This window comes from Polistes fuscatus, unplaced genomic scaffold (genome assembly GCF_010416935.1).
Source record: "Polistes fuscatus isolate 324 unplaced genomic scaffold, CU_Pfus_HIC Scaffold9, whole genome shotgun sequence".
Lineage (NCBI taxonomy): Eukaryota > Metazoa > Arthropoda > Insecta > Hymenoptera > Vespidae > Polistes > Polistes fuscatus.
This window is the reverse complement of record NW_025113173.1, coordinates 4,303,472-4,318,798: the sequence shown is the minus strand read 5'-3', so window position 1 is coordinate 4,318,798 and position 15,327 is coordinate 4,303,472. Positions and strand designations below refer to the sequence as shown.

At 31.3% G+C, this 15,327-nt stretch overlaps 3 protein-coding genes across 9 annotated transcripts; 1 reads left to right on the top strand and 2 right to left on the bottom strand.

The window, feature by feature from the left end:
- The first annotated feature begins 12 nt into the window (after positions 1 to 12).
- Positions 13 to 2,363, top strand: LOC122525451 (3-hydroxyacyl-CoA dehydrogenase type-2). Its single transcript, XM_043648277.1, has 4 exons — positions 13 to 115; positions 521 to 711; positions 1,110 to 1,274; positions 1,398 to 2,363. Exons 2-4 carry the CDS (start codon positions 703 to 705, stop codon positions 1,989 to 1,991), a joined length of 768 nt encoding a protein of 255 aa, XP_043504212.1. The 5' UTR covers positions 13 to 115; positions 521 to 702; the 3' UTR covers positions 1,992 to 2,363.
- On the bottom strand, positions 2,140 to 9,553 carry LOC122525424 (protein nervous wreck). 4 transcript variants are annotated; one of them, XM_043648216.1, is made up of 23 exons: positions 9,361 to 9,553; positions 7,914 to 8,011; positions 7,757 to 7,802; positions 7,542 to 7,627; positions 7,310 to 7,454; positions 6,925 to 7,061; positions 6,750 to 6,813; positions 6,550 to 6,678; positions 6,354 to 6,476; positions 5,730 to 5,833; positions 5,489 to 5,633; positions 5,315 to 5,392; positions 5,183 to 5,234; positions 4,977 to 5,080; positions 4,749 to 4,902; positions 4,511 to 4,677; positions 4,105 to 4,423; positions 3,805 to 4,025; positions 3,624 to 3,723; positions 3,409 to 3,540; positions 3,274 to 3,305; positions 2,596 to 3,126; positions 2,140 to 2,505 (listed from the first exon to the last, which is right to left on the bottom strand). In XM_043648216.1, exons 1-23 carry the CDS (start codon positions 9,379 to 9,381, stop codon positions 2,500 to 2,502), a joined length of 2,994 nt encoding a protein of 997 aa, XP_043504151.1. In that variant the 5' UTR covers positions 9,382 to 9,553; the 3' UTR covers positions 2,140 to 2,499. The 4 variants fall into 4 exon arrangements, with proteins under 4 accessions (XP_043504151.1, XP_043504149.1, XP_043504150.1 ...); XM_043648214.1 differs by having other exon boundaries at positions 2,140 to 3,126; positions 9,361 to 9,552; XM_043648215.1 differs by having other exon boundaries at positions 2,140 to 3,126; positions 4,749 to 4,899; positions 9,361 to 9,552.
- Positions 9,361 to 15,246, bottom strand: LOC122525440 (BTB/POZ domain-containing protein 10). Of its 4 annotated transcripts, none has more exons than XM_043648251.1 (9): positions 14,984 to 15,246; positions 14,493 to 14,789; positions 14,036 to 14,161; positions 12,889 to 13,005; positions 12,405 to 12,542; positions 12,051 to 12,322; positions 11,759 to 11,956; positions 10,362 to 11,685; positions 9,361 to 9,830 (listed from the first exon to the last, which is right to left on the bottom strand). In XM_043648251.1, the coding sequence occupies exons 2-8, from the start codon at positions 14,603 to 14,605 to the stop codon at positions 11,219 to 11,221; spliced, it is 1,431 nt and encodes a 476-aa protein (XP_043504186.1). In that variant the 5' UTR covers positions 14,606 to 14,789; positions 14,984 to 15,246; the 3' UTR covers positions 9,361 to 9,830; positions 10,362 to 11,218. The 4 variants fall into 4 exon arrangements, with proteins under 4 accessions (XP_043504186.1, XP_043504185.1, XP_043504187.1 ...); XM_043648250.1 differs by having other exon boundaries at positions 14,493 to 14,661; positions 14,984 to 15,245; XM_043648252.1 differs by lacking the exon at positions 12,889 to 13,005 and having other exon boundaries at positions 14,493 to 14,661; positions 14,984 to 15,240.
- Between the last annotated feature and the right edge of the window lie 81 nt (positions 15,247 to 15,327).

Genomic DNA, 15,327 nt, shown 5'->3' with positions numbered 1-15,327 from the left:
GACTGCGCCACTTTATCACTAGTAATTACAACTCTTTGTTACGACGTTATTCCGAGTACTTCGAAATACACGTTTACATTAATGCGACATATTTATTGTTGTTCCTTTCTCATTGGTTAATTATGCATTATTATTATTATTATAATTATTCCATTTTATTACAACTTTTTAAACATTTTGAATTCATTTTAAATTTTTTCTTCAATCATTTCGATATAAATGACATTATTTTTATGACGTATTAATTAAGATTTGTTTTTTTTTTTTTTTTATTTCAATAATATACTCTGCTATCATTAATTATTATTATATTTTATATTTATACAAAATAATACTAATTTTTTTTTCCATTAAGTGTTATATTTAGTTAAAATTTATATATATTATTTTTTTATCGAAGGTCTCTTCGGTCATAGTAGTGCAGTATTGTCAGCTTTTCTTTGAGATTATGTGGGAGACGTTATCTTTTTCTCGTATAAATTTAATTTATTTTCTTAAAGGTTATGTTTGTTTTTTATAGATTATTCGTAATGGGGATTTAAGCAGTATAAAAGAGCCACACCGTACAGTTCAAATTCCAAACGTTACAATTACTTTTCTTATCGCCGTTTTGAACCTGGTCAACTTTACATTTTTATTTTATCGGTAGCAGAGTGCTGTTCTTTTAAAATATACTTCAATTTGGTTTAAATATCTGCAACAATGCTCAGGGTAATTATCATATTATCGATATTTATTAATAACAATTGATAACAATCGAGGTCATTATAGTCGATTTCAATGATGTCACATGCGTTAGAAATGCCGGTTATTATATGTGGTGATGCTTGCAAAATTTATTAAGGATTTTTATTTGAAAGTATATATTAGTTTGGACATGTGTATACACAATCATTGATTTTAATAAATACACATAATCGTATAAAATTTATTATAATAAAGTATTAGTTTAGCACCAAGTTTGTTGTCGCACCAAAGACTTAAATGTATAAGAGCTGTAACAAATGGACATACAGATTAGATTCTATAATTTTTATATTTAAATGTAATTGTTTCTTGTATCGATGTAAGATAGTGGAACAAATGTATTAAATTAAGAAACATTTCAGAATACGGTAGCATTAATAACTGGTGGAGCCTCTGGCCTTGGTCGTGGCACAGTTCTAAGATTTGTCAAAGAAGGTGCAAAAGTTGTCATTGCGGATCTTCCTGCTTCAAAAGGTCAAGAGCTTAGTGATCAATTGGAAAATCAAGCTATTTTTGTACCAACTGATGTAAGACACTAAGAAGTTAAATTTACGTTCATTAAAGTGTTCTAATTAATAATAATATTTATATAATATGATTATCTTTTTCTTTTTTAATATTAATTTTATATACGACAAATATTTGTATAGGTCACTTCGGAAGAAGATGTATCGAACGCTTTGGAAGCAGCTAAGAGTAAATTTGGCAAGTTAACTGCAGTTGTTAATGCAGCAGGAATAGCAGTCGCCTATAAGACATATAATTTTAATAAAAATCTACCACATCATTATGAAGATTTTCAGAATATATTAAAAGTAAATACAGTTGGAACTTTTAATGTGATAAGACTAGCCGTTGGTCTTATCGGTGAAAATACACCTAATGAAGATGGTGCACGTGGAGTTATAATCAATACAGCAAGTGTGGCAGCATATGATGGACAAATAGGACAAGCTGCATACTCTGCCAGTAAAGCTGCTATCGTTGGAATGACTTTACCAATCGCTCGTGATCTGTCTAAACATGGTATACGTGTAGTAACTATTGCACCTGGATTATTTGATACACCTTTACTATCATCTTTACCGGACAAAGTACGCAACATTTTGTGCAAAATGATACCTTTTCCTCAAAGATTAGGTAAACCTGACGAATATGCACAACTGGCACAACATATAATTGAAAATCCTCTTCTAAATGGAGAAACAATAAGATTGGATGGTGCTCTCAGAATGCCATCTTAAATCTAAGATTTTTTTTTTATATTCAAACATGCTATTTATAGATAAAGGGTGCATGTTGGAAAGGGCTACTATAATAACCGTTTTATGATATATATATATATGTATGTATATATACATCTATAAACATGTTAAATAAAACAATTGTCTCTTATACATGCAACACCATTGTATTCTCTTATAATGTACATGAACCACCAAAAGATTTTCTATTACAGGTATCGACAATTCTTTTTGTTACCTTACAACTGTACATAGATGCCTCGCAAATTGCAAAAGTCGCAACTTCTTGGTTTACATATGTTATTAGAGTGTTGCCTAGCAAAAGATTTGTGTACGTTGTATTAACATAAAAATCTTTGGTTGTTTGGTTAATTCATTAGTCTTTTTTCCCAATAACCTCGGGAGATTTCCAAAACTCCAACAAATGCTGGAACTTGTTCTGATGATTCTTTGGAAGAGCCCATTTATTCGTTAAGGCAGGATAGTCGGTATCATCTCCGAGGTATAGTCATTCCTAGGCATTCGATTCTTTTAAATTTTGAAGCTTTTCTAGTTGGTCAGGTTGTAATTCGTCGGGAATACTTGCCCTCCCACCGCAAACTACCTTTTCGAGTATAATTGCTATCTCTTCAGCTTCCTGTGCATCTATCACAGTGCCTCGCGACGGAATTGACTGAGAGTTATCTGCCGTACTCGGACCGGACGTTGAATCTGCTTCGCTACCAGAACTACTACTCAATGGAAAGGGCGCCGAATCGGCTGGCAAATCATCGATCGTTGATTTCTCTTCTATATCCTCGGGAACTTCTGTAACTTCAGTAACTTCAGTAACTTCAGTAACTTCATCATGTTCGTTCATAATGACAGTTGTTTCTTTGCAGTCGCTTTCATTGATATCTGGGGTAACGCTTGACGGTAAATCCGCTTCAGAGCTTCCGTCAGAAACTTCCGTTGATTTAACCGTATCATCCGTATTCTCGTTTACTCCAGGAAATGGATGTTCAACTTCTTCCATTGGAGTTGCCGCTGTAATAACAATTTGTGCTACACCCAAACCAAAATCTTCCTTTCCACTTTCTCCAGTATTCTCCGTAATATTCTCCGATAATTGTTTGCCGTTCTCGCCAGTAGTAGTCTGTTAATATAACAAAAACCAAAAGCATTTGTCGTGTTAAGGTACAATAAATTATAATAATGTTACGTAATTATCTGAAATAATCGCCTACATTTGAATTCATTTTTATTTAAGCTTTCTTTTTTTTGTTGATTTGAATATCTTTACCTTATCTTCCGCATCTTCGGATACTTCCACAACTAGGATTGCAAGATTCGAATAAATCAAATTGTATTTTTACATAATTGTTGTTAAATATACGAGTAAAAATGTAATACAATTTTTTTAATACTTATTTCTTACCGACTATCCCTGGCGGTTCGGATGTTTCTTCCTCATCAAATTGCGAGCCGTAATGTTCCTTCTGACCTCTCGTTAAATTTATTGCGAAACCACTTTGTTCTTCGTTTTCTTCAGCTTTGCCATCGGTAAGTTCTATATTAATTAATAATATTACAAGTATTGACAAATTTTTGATAAAAAAAAAACATAAAAAATTAAATCAAACAGAAGTATACCATTAGTGATAAATTGTGCGGCTTCTTGTTCCAGCAAGAATTCCGGCACTTCGGGTGGTGTAAAGACAGGTGGAGCAGAACTAGGAGGTGTCATATCGTCCTAAAATAAAAAAATAAAATAGTCAAACTTGTGTCATTAAATATTAAATCCATTCATTAGTTGAGATATTGATTTTCAAACCTGAGGAGTTAAAGGCGAGCCATCAGGAGCACATGGTTCGACAACGAGAGATGGAAATAATCCTCGGGATCCTCGTAATTCTCCTTCCCACCAGCCATCATCAACATCATGGGGTTCTTTCCTAAGTACTTTAAGGATATCACCTTCAAGGAAGCTAAGTTCTTCCTCGCAAGTAGCATCGTAATCGTAAAGAGCGATACAATATTGTTCAAGATCTACAACTATTGATCATTAAATTAGATAAAATTGAGATTCATATGTGACAATTAAAAAATATATTTTTTAAATATAATAATTTACCATTTATATGATTTTGCACAATGGCCTCCGGTTGTTGCTGTTCTACAGCAGGTTGTAAATTAGCATCAGGATCAACAGCATCATGATCATCAATAGTATAATCAACAGAAGAGAAGGATATTTGTTGGACAAGGCCTGGTCCTTGAGAAGAAAGACCAGACGTTGCATCCTGTTCTCGTTCAACATCCAAATAATTTTGTGGTACGTAACCCTCTTCCCCGCGATAATTTCGAGCCCTCAACCAACCATCTCCGTCACCTTCGCCAACAACATCGAGTTGTTCGCTTTCGACAATCGACAACTCGTCTGGGTTTTGTGCCTAACAACAGGATCAATATTCTAATTAAAAAGAAGAACAAAAATAATATATAGAAGGGATTATTGTTATATAAAATATTTTATTCACCGTGTACGAATATAGTGCCGTGCATTTGTATATTTGTTGAACAGGAGCAGCAGGTTCTTGGGTTTCAACTTGTTCATCTTTTTCTTCATTTGCCCAATCAACAGCTGTTGGGTCATCCCAACCAGCAGTTAACTGTTCTATCCGTTGTTTCTCTTGCTCGAGTAAAGCTAAAACATTAAAAATGGGACGGTCAGAGAGTTCAAGTGTTCATAATAATGATAATGATAATGATACCTACCATCAACCTCATCACTATCATGCCTTTGTCTTTCTTCTGGAACCTCTTCCTCTTGTTGTGGTGCATTACGTGTACCAGGTCTTTCTACCGTTGTTAAATCACTACCACCATCACCATCACTATCATAGAATGAGTCAGATGAAGGATTTTCCTGCTTAAAAATATTTGTTTATAAGACATAACAGTTCAATTATGATTCCTTTTTGATGCAATGTTTTTTATTATTACCCCTGCACCGGATGCATCAGTTCTAACTGACAAAGAACTTGCGGATCTTGGCATGTCTTGGACACTCAACGTTTCAGCTTCTTGAAGCCATTCGTCGACGTTCACTAAATGAACAATTCATAATATTTGTTTTTATAACCAATTAATATTAATTATATAATTTTTTTTAGTTCATTGAGTAATGTTGGTCTTTTTTTTAAACTGACCTCCGCCGTGTCGAAGACATTCTATTCTTGCCTCTGCTTTCAATTTTGCAGTCTAATGATTAAAAATGTATAAATATATATATATATGCCTAAAAGATTAAAAACTGAATAATAAATAATAATAAAAAGTACCTCTGCCCGCCGAATACTATGTTTTAATTCATCTATTTTAGTATCTACGTCAGGCCCATTTGGATCGCTAGGATCAGTCTATAAAATAAATAAATTATCATGTGCTCCCTGCTTTTTACAGATCTATTTTATTATAATAATAAAAAAGAAATAATTATATAAAGTTTTCTTTACCTTCTGTCCAGAGTCCTTCAGCTGCTGAAGTATTTGTAATTTTCGATTATTTTCTCGTATACTAGCAACTTCACGAGCAATTCTCGTCGACCAGCGACGCGCTTCTTTACCCAAAGTAGTAGCAGCAGCATGATCAGCAGTTATCCTGTAGTAAAATATAATCCACATTAATTAGATCTTTATGATTATTATAAAAATGTTATTTGATAACAGAGTGATGTATGATTTCATTGATACGAACCTTTCTACCGGATCACTATCGCAAGCTTCAAATTCATATTGTATGTGCTGCTTTAAGACAGGATAATATAGGCAGCAGCATTGTATATTATATTCCCTAGTGAGCTATAAAAAAGTCGATATTAATTTAAAATCCTTTTCAACATAATTTTCAACGACATCATACCCATACACCTATACGTAAATCCTTTACTGTAAATATTACATGGGTAATATACATAAATGTAGCTTACATTGGATATTCCTAGAAGACCATACACTTAACTGCAATTAGTAAAGCATGTATATATATATATATACATTTTTTACTTTATGTATGTATTTATACACACGTGTATATAGCAAGAGATGTTGTCTAAAAAATTGTTAATACTATTTATAGATTTATTTTCTAACGAAAAAGCAAAAAAGAAGCTAGTCAATAGAGTTTCTTGTTCATTGGCAAGGAAAGACGTGTAATGGATTACTCTTTTTTTCTTTCTACTTTCAAAATAATATATTGAACGAGCACTTTATTAAATTAATCTTCTCAAAATATTCTTGTTGTATAGTTCGATCTTGTAGAAATATCATCTATATATATGAGTATGTAAGTATCTATATGCAATATAATCAACAGTCTTACCTGTTGAGCTTGATCGCGAATTTTTCCAAAACTATTTTGCGTTGCCAGGCATGTTAGAAGTTCGGTACGACCCATAAGAGTTAAATATTCAGCTACTTTATCGTAAACGCCTTGTTCCAAATACTATAAAATTCATATGCATAAAAATATTGTACTAAAAAAAGAAGAAAAATCGTATATGATAATATTTTCTTACTTGCATAGTAGATTGTAAATCAACTACAAAATATCTATTTTGATGAGCATTGGCAGCAGCGAGACTAAGTAAATAATCATTGCGAGCTCCTGTTGATTTTTCTTCCAAAGCATCGCGTTTTGAGCTTACCTAATTAATAATACAAATTTCTATATAATAAATCCACTTGTTGATTGGTAAAATTGTTTCTTTATCATTACCTTAGCGCTATTTTTTTGCAGTGAAGTTATTGACTGGAAGAAGGAACCCTTCTTTTTCTTTAATCTACAATATATAATATAATAATAAATAAATGTATATATAATATAAAGTAATAAAAATTGCAATACATATATAAATTAAAAAAAAAAAGAAACAATGTTAAATACAACATACTTCTCTTCTATATCTTTCGCTTTATCCCGAACGTCATGAGCACTGTGTTCCTCGTCGAAGTACAATTTTTTCGTTTTATCTACATCCTGTACACAGGCTTGTAACTCTTTTTGTACTATCAATAATTGGTCGATTGCCTAAAAGATAAATGAAAAATAAGGTCGTGTCTACTCCGATAACATCGCGTGTACATTGTATTAGATTGTCCCATAAGTTCCTTCCTTTTTTTTTATGCGAAATCAATAGACAAAGATTTTACAAAAATGTTTATCATTTAAGTTGAATTATATTCTTTTTTAATAATAAAATGTGGAAACTTTACATTACAATTAAATATCAATTATTTCGCGTATTATTTTACGTATATTAATTTATTAAAATGTACCTTTTTCGAAATTTGAATTTTGTGCATTCTTAAACTTTTCGCATCGTCGGCGATTTGTTGTTGAAAAACTTCAACGGCCGCTAATCGTGCTCTCGCAAGTTTTTCATTTTCCTCGAGTACCGTTCTCCATACATTCCACATATTCCTATAATGTATGGTATCTTTAATATATTTTATTTCACCTAATAAATAGTAGCGAGAGTATTGCGCTATTGAAAAAACAATACTGTACCATTTTTCATCTACTCCCTCAACCTTGAGATCCGGAATGTTTGGTATCTTTTTATTCAAATATGCGGAAGATATCTTGAGCAATGCCTAAAACATTTTCACTATGATATTACAACGATACCGATCTTATGCATAAATCATTCACGTTTTACATGTAAATGTGAATTTCTTTTTTTCTCTTTACATGACAAAATATTATTAATATTTTAAGCTTACCTCGGAATATGACTTTTCGATCGCGGATTTTTTAATTGTAAAGTTACTGAAACAGGTTCATCATGATTATAAAGTTAACACGTTGTTTGAACATTTAAAAACGACTATTATTAATTTATTTAATTAACAATTCGTTGTTTTTTTTTATCTAACTCACCGAATATCTTCCAGCAAATCGCACTCATGTTGATTTTTCGCTTGCAACTTTGCAGCTTGTTCAGTGTGTACATTTTTAAGAAATTTTGCATAATTTCCCTAAAAGATCAATACATTGATATAATTTAAAATCAAAATACAGAAACTATTGTTATAAGAGTTTGAATTTTTTATGTTTAAGAAACTATAAGTGCAGGATATATATCGATTACGTAATACAACCGATGATGTACTAGATTTCCTAACTTTTCTTGAATTCTTATATACTAAGTAGAAATAGTTAAGATTATATAACTAAAGCTTCTCGAGTAAAAATTCGAAAGAAAAAGTTTTTAAGCGAAAAGAAAACTAATAAATTGATTCAAAAAAAAAAAGAAAAAAAAAAGAAGAAAAAAGAAACACTCAATTTGTTCATTAATATTAAATAACTTCTTCTCCTCTAGCTCGACGAAAGCGTTTGAAATTCTTTTTCCGATAACATGACTCGTCCTTGGAAGCTATAAACTGATTCAGTATAGATAGAACTATAAGATCCAATAGAATGATAATTTTTCTATTATAATTTCTAAGATATCTCGATCTATGTAGAATGTTGGTCCTGTGAAAATGAAATAATCACAGAGGATTGGATGATGTTATCATAGTAAGATCGAAACGTCGACAGGTGTGACGGAGTGATAAAGTAAAGTAGGTCAGAAATTTGGGGTTGGGGGGGTTGAGATAGAATTGAGGTAGAATTGAGGAAGGATTGAAGAAGAGTTGTTGAGGAATAAAATGTTCTTCTTCTTCTTTTTCTGTTATGCGTGCGTGTCATCCGCGTTCACGCAAGGGTGGTCTATCATCACGCAGGTTGAAGCCCCGTTTGATTTCATAACAGCGGATATCCAGCTCGGGTCCTTGCCCTGATTATCTAAGAAAACTACGATCATTTGGCATAGATTTGTAAACGTGCGCCGAAGCATGCATTGATTTTCTCATCGTGGTGCCGTCGAGGCGCTGCTTACGTCGATTTTTGCGTACGCTGACGTCGAAGATCGATATACTGAGAGATATATAGAAAGGGTGAGAAAGGGTTGAGATAGGAAGAAAGAAAGAAAGAAGAATGGAATGAAAGATAACGATGACGATTCAAGAAATATTTATCTATGGTTAAAGAAGAAGAAGAATACAAAGAAAAAGAAGAAGAAGTTACTATGAAAGATCAACGTAAAATGCTGAGTATGCGCAAGAACTAGGGAATCCGGTTAAGTTCATTGAGTATGACGATGATAATAAAGGGTGAAGGTTGATCTTAAAAAACAGACAAATAGATATATATATATATATATACATATAGAAGGAAGTACGTAGATATTTATATAAAAAGAGAAAGAATTAAATTAAAAAAAAAAAAAGATAAATGAAGAGATTATCATAGAAATAAAATTTTGGAGAACAGTTAGGCTTACTTTTCTAGGTGGTGGTTGCATGCTGCTGAACGAGCCGCCTAGTCTGCAACCCTCACTACCTGGCAGCCCGTTTTCACACCGTTCGCACGCACCGGAAGGTGGTGGCCCGTTGTTTTCGTACTTCTCTCGTCTGACAACAAATGCATTCACCCACCTTCGCCGATCGCGTACTCGTACGCTACTGATTTCTTGCCCTCGACTATAGAAGGACCATTTATTGATCGCATCAGCGCCTGCGTTTCTTCGTTCCTCCACTACCTTCGAAAATTTCACCTCCTCCCGCACGTTTTCGTATAGCCATCAGGGTTGCTCGTCGAACCAGATTCACTTCCGGTACTCCTTTCGGGGTTGTTTTGGTCCTACAAGCTAATATTTAATACCGACCGATATTCTACCGTTACCGACTTTTATTCTTTATACCTTTTGGTGAACGGAAGTGGAGAACGCATATCAATCGATAAAGTAGATTCCTATGATAGGAAGATAATTATTTACAAAATCTTTTTTTATTTTTATTTCTTATGATATAAATTCTTTTTTTAAGTTTAAAAAGATTATTATGTAATGTAAAATTTATAGTATAATTATATAATAAATATAAGTTATATATTTAGTATATATAGTATATAGTTTAGTTATAGTTTAGTATAATACATATGATTAAACTAAACTATATATATATAGATTACTTATATATTATATTAATTATGACTTATATTTAATATAATAATAATTATTGTATAAGTTACTTCTATGATATGTTATATTTAGAATACTAGAGTATACCATCCTCTATATTCTTCTTCTTTTATTCTTCACTTGCTAAATTATAATAATTTAATAATTTACTTTTGCAGACATTAACATTTGAATACAACATAAAAATTAATTTCGTTACTAAACAAAATGCAATTAAACCCCAAACTAAAAGACATACATGAACGTGTAATTTAAAAATTATAAGAAATTATAAAGGATTAATAATATTAAAATAATCTCACCTCAATTAGAAGGTTTACATTTAGAGAGGAAGAACTTAGGTTTTCTTTAGAATTGTCGTGGAATGAGAACATTTTCTTATCCAGAGAAACCTAAAGATTAAAATAGATCAAATAAAATACATAATCTAAAGAATTAGAAAAGATTATAGAGAAATCGTATTGTAAAACTTTATTGATAGTACAAAATGGGAAAAGTTTATATCAATTTGAATCGAAAGAACGCGGTGTATTTTGAATAACACAATCAATTTCGCATATAAGAAACATACCTCGTATCATATATATATATATACAAAATACAAAAAATCACTGTTATAATACGTCTTTTAAACTAGATCTTACGAGCAAATTGGGTTTATCCAAGGACTATCCCACAAAGTGCCTTGGATATGAACAGTCGTGTTTCAGAAAAAACAGTGCTCCATCCATATATATGCATATGAATGTGGGGAGAAGCGGTAGATAAAAAGAAGGTTGGCTTGAATTTGGGTTTGAGATTAGAGTTAAAATTAGGAAAAAATGAAAAGAAGGATGGAAGGAAAGAAAGTGTCACGAATGTTCATTCTTTAAAACACGTTGACGCAAATGACAGCTATAACCATCATTTATATATTAATTTAAAAAAGAAAAAGACAATATGATAAATAAATGAGGATATATAACTACCATAATGATTTCTTCTAAAACCAACAGCTCCAGTATTAAAAATTTACTGTTATTATAAGTACTATCCTTCAATTTAACTTTTTATATAAACAAAAGAAGATCCAAAAAGAGATGTGTTTTTAAAGAATATATAAAAACCAAAATTGTGCGTCAAAGTGTTAAAAAATAAACATACGATTAACGGATGAGGTTCATGATAACTCATCGGGCGGTAAAGGTCCCTGGTCCTGATCGGCAGATAAACCTATACCACCTTCAACGTCACCATCAGAACCCATGGGCAGTGCCACTTCTGGTTGAGGCACTGGTTCTGATCCTTGTAAAAGTGCATTTATAGGATTTCCTCCGGCGTCTAATACCGGATCGGCAGTGGCTTCTGCGAGATTAGTAACTGATTTAGATTTTAAACATTGAAAATCAACATGACGACTTTTGGCCTCTTCTTTCTCCCAAGACATGTGTATGAATGGTCTTTGAACGTAATTGTAAATAACTTCGGCACGACCGCCAGCCCTTCTTTTAACTTTTTCTTTATAAGTAGGGTAACCCTCGATTCCTAAACGTATCTTTTTCAAGCCACGTTCTTTCATAACTTGTTTAGCTACGTCCCTATTTTCGATGTATTTGAAAAATCTATACATGGCGGTACTGTTAACGGCTATAAAAAGAAAATTATTTAGAATTTTATAATGACTTTCCTTTGTTTTTTTAAGTATTAAAGATACACTTACTCTGAGAATATTCTTCTCCCATTTGGGGTGGATATTCTTCGTCCCAATCGACTATATCATCTTCCAATAAAACAACAATGTGACACTCTCTATCACCTCTACGTGCACTATTTACCATCAAAGGCAGCATTAAATCTTCTAAGAACCTTTCAAATTGGCAGCGAGCACCTTCGTTAGATAATTCATGTAATAATCCTCCTATAATAAAGCAGTTTAGAAAAAACAATTCAACAAGGCTACATTCTACTTATGACGATTAATTATTGAAATATTTTTAAAATGATTAACTTACTTAAGTTTTGACACTTTACTGTACTTGCATTAAATGGAACAAGAAGATAATCGCAAGCTTCGCGTAATTCTTGTACAGTAACTGTAGGGGGACAACGTATTATTCCACCTTTGTAATATTCAAGAATAGCTTGAAACACCATAGCTGATATTCCATCGGCAACTTTGTATTCACCGCGTTCATTTGGCTGAGCATATTCTACTCCAGAACTAAACATTCTTCCTAACATTGTATTTGGGCGTGCAGTAAATAAAGCTGGGTCTATAACAAATCTAAAATGAATTTTATATAAGTTATATTACTATGCATTCCATTTACCTATTCCAATGATAATAATTAAAGTTTATAATTTACCTTGTATTATCAACGATCAATGTTATTCGTTCATCACTACTTAGCGGTATACTAGCCTCTGTAGTTAAATTGCTGCATGGTATAATATCTCTACTTTGGTTTTGTTGACTCTTTCCGACCCCAACTCCAGAGCGGAGTCTAAAGAAATAAGAATATTATGTTATAATTAATTTGTCTAGATTAAATAAAAATAATGCGATACAACAATAAATTAGGATAATAAACATATAAAGCATCATTGGGTACATAATCAAGTAGTAAAGAAACCTACCTTATTGAATACAAGGTGTGGACTGTTTTAACATTAATATGAAAATGAAGGGAAATAGTTGATGCGTGATAACTATAAAAAATTGAAATAGAGAAAGATGTCTTTTGTTTCAATATACAATAAAATATGAAGTGATATATCAATAAGAAATGTGAATCTTTAAAACAAAACAAGCGCTACCAATGATCTCTATATTTTACCTTAGTGCATTACCTGCTCATCAATTGATTTATATTTGTGCCATGTCTGCTTGAATTATAATGGCAATGTGGATCGTTGCTTCCATTCTTCTGTACCAGACAAGGTTTTGGTTTGGACGAACCACCACAACTACATGCAAAACAACCACATTTCCTTACTAATTGCTACCAATGACAAGCATCGAGTGACATTTACTGATTTTAAACTAATTCAATAATGTTTCTTTAATAAGATGTGATCTAAACACGTTTAAAGAAAATTTAACTAAGAAGATATGAATATGTGGTGTGAATGATGGCTACATCATGCCAATGACAAAATGTATCGCACAAAATGTATATCTAAAAGACAAGCTTTTGCATGATGCAACTTCACACAGTGATGAGATTTTTTTCTCATAGATATAAACAGTTAGTTACATATTGTAATGTAGTTTATCATTGAATGAGTATAAATAGTTAAATGTATTTCTTTCAACGCTAGAGCTTCGATTAAACTTATAAATATATTCTTATAATTACAGATATCATTTTTTACTACTAATCTAGCATTGGATATAGATAAGTAATTTGTTCATAATTTAAAGAATGTGAGACATGCATATAACAAATTTAAAGTATTAAATGTGCATGCTACAAGTCTATAAATATTATTATTTAAGAAATGAGATCATATAATCTACTGCTATTATCAATACATATACATATACATTTTTATATATTATATATATATGTACATATATTTCATGTTGAAATCTCAAATATTTTGTATAACAATTGAATTGAATAATAAATAAATATATAAAGGGTATCTGAGGTTTACTTAGTAACTTAAAGGACTGATATAGACTGGGATTTGCTGAATCAATTTGGAAAAGTAATTGATTAGAAATTTAAAAACAATTATTTTGCTGAGTATATATGAACATCTATCATTTAAATCATAACTGTTTAATAAAGTTTTAAATGATCTATATAACATTTTTTCTTATTTTCATGTAAAGAATATGCTGACACTACATGGTTGGAAAAACCTCAGATGTTCCGTATATCAAATATGTCAATATTGCATTATTACTATAATAAAATATATTAATATCGTTGAATTATATATAGCGAAGAACATGGTTTAGTCTCTATATTGACGATTAATATTTTACCTTAATCTATTTTGGTATAATCTTTGTTGTTCTCTAGGATCTGTTTCTTTGTAATCTGTTTCTGTATCGCTGCTACTATCTTGCGAATAATTTAATCTTTCAGCTGGATTTGTCATGTCTGGCCAACTGTAACGAAGCTAACATAAATCATCAATTAAAGATTATTCAAAGAAATACACAATAACTTGATAAGCTGGAAAAAAAGAATAAAATTAAATAATTATAGTAAAACACATATTATTACTGAGATACACAAATTTAATATTATTACTTTCAATTAAAAAGTTCTTAATTTGTACGTAAAAACTTGGTCATGCAATAAACTGCAAAAGAGATGATAAAAATAAAAAAAATAAAAAATAAAGTTTTGCCAAAAAATTTCGGAATTTATAATCAACAAATTATTACACAATGTTACTACTTGAGTTGTAATCCACTGTCATTAAATAAAACTCACAATTTAAAAGTAGACAAGTAACACTTCTGTAAGAGCCACCTCATCGACGTACAAACTTCCCAACCGCAGAATTTATGGTCACTTTCAATATGTCTTTTTATATGAACTTGCATTCCACAACGATAACGTGTTCGGGTGCAACGGTTGCCAGCTTAGTCAGGTCAAATTTCTGTTGACCAAGGTTAAGAATGAATGATTTACATTATCTGATTAATCGCGTAGCTTTTGACGCAAGATTCAAAGGGCGTTTTTAATGTTCACAATATTTTTCCATTAAATATAACGAATGAGATCTGTCTAAAAAACAAAAAAAATATCAAATAAAACTGAAATGACGTTTTCAATGGTCACTGACATCATACAAAACATGTGACGTTAGTAATCACTCCTAGTTACATATTTATGCTTTCGTAATATCAAAGTTTCCTTTTTCTTTTTTTTACTTTCGTTTATTATTAAATATACGATATGTAATTTTAGAATGATAATACCTGTAGCATCGATTATGCTGAATTATACTGTTCTTTTCTTTGTTTTTAAATATGTAATGTTAATATAAATAAAAATCTTCCTGATTAAAAATATTGTAGAATAATCTTGCTCACATTCTCCTAGTGGAATAAACATAGGTTACGTGATATTAATACTGTTCACTATCATCTGAAACATACGCGACTTCAGCGACAGTGTGGATAAAATATGAACTAAAAGCGCCATAAGGGAGGAGCCAACGTGATTGTTATTTTATGTTGTACATAAATGTATATGTTATTTTATTTATTATTATTCACCAACTGATAACGATTGAATTTATTGTTGGCGTAAATCACGTTGT

Bases quoted from the DNA above. Each gene is read 5' to 3' on its own strand.
- LOC122525451 (XM_043648277.1), top strand. The intron at 1,275-1,397 runs GTAAGACACTAA...ATATTTGTATAG, and splicing joins CTATTTTTGTACCAACTGAT to GTCACTTCGGAAGAAGATGT.
- LOC122525424 (XM_043648214.1), bottom strand. From the start codon at position 9,381: ATGCAACCACCACCTAGAAAA. The intron at 5,634-5,729 runs GTTCGTATCAAT...ATTTTACTACAG, and splicing joins GATAGTGATCCGGTAGAAAG to GATAACTGCTGATCATGCTG. The intron at 3,724-3,804 runs GTTTGAAAATCA...TTTTTATTTTAG, and splicing joins GCTCGCCTTTAACTCCTCAG to GACGATATGACACCTCCTAG.
- LOC122525440 (XM_043648251.1), bottom strand. From the start codon at position 14,605: ATGCAAGTTCATATAAAAAGACATATTGAAAGTGACCATAAATTCTGC. The intron at 14,162-14,492 runs GTGAGTTTTATT...GCTTCGTTACAG, and splicing joins TACTTGTCTACTTTTAAATT to TTGGCCAGACATGACAAATC. The intron at 13,006-14,035 runs GTAAAATATTAA...TTTTGCATGTAG, and splicing joins TTATACCAAAATAGATTAAG to TTGTGGTGGTTCGTCCAAAC.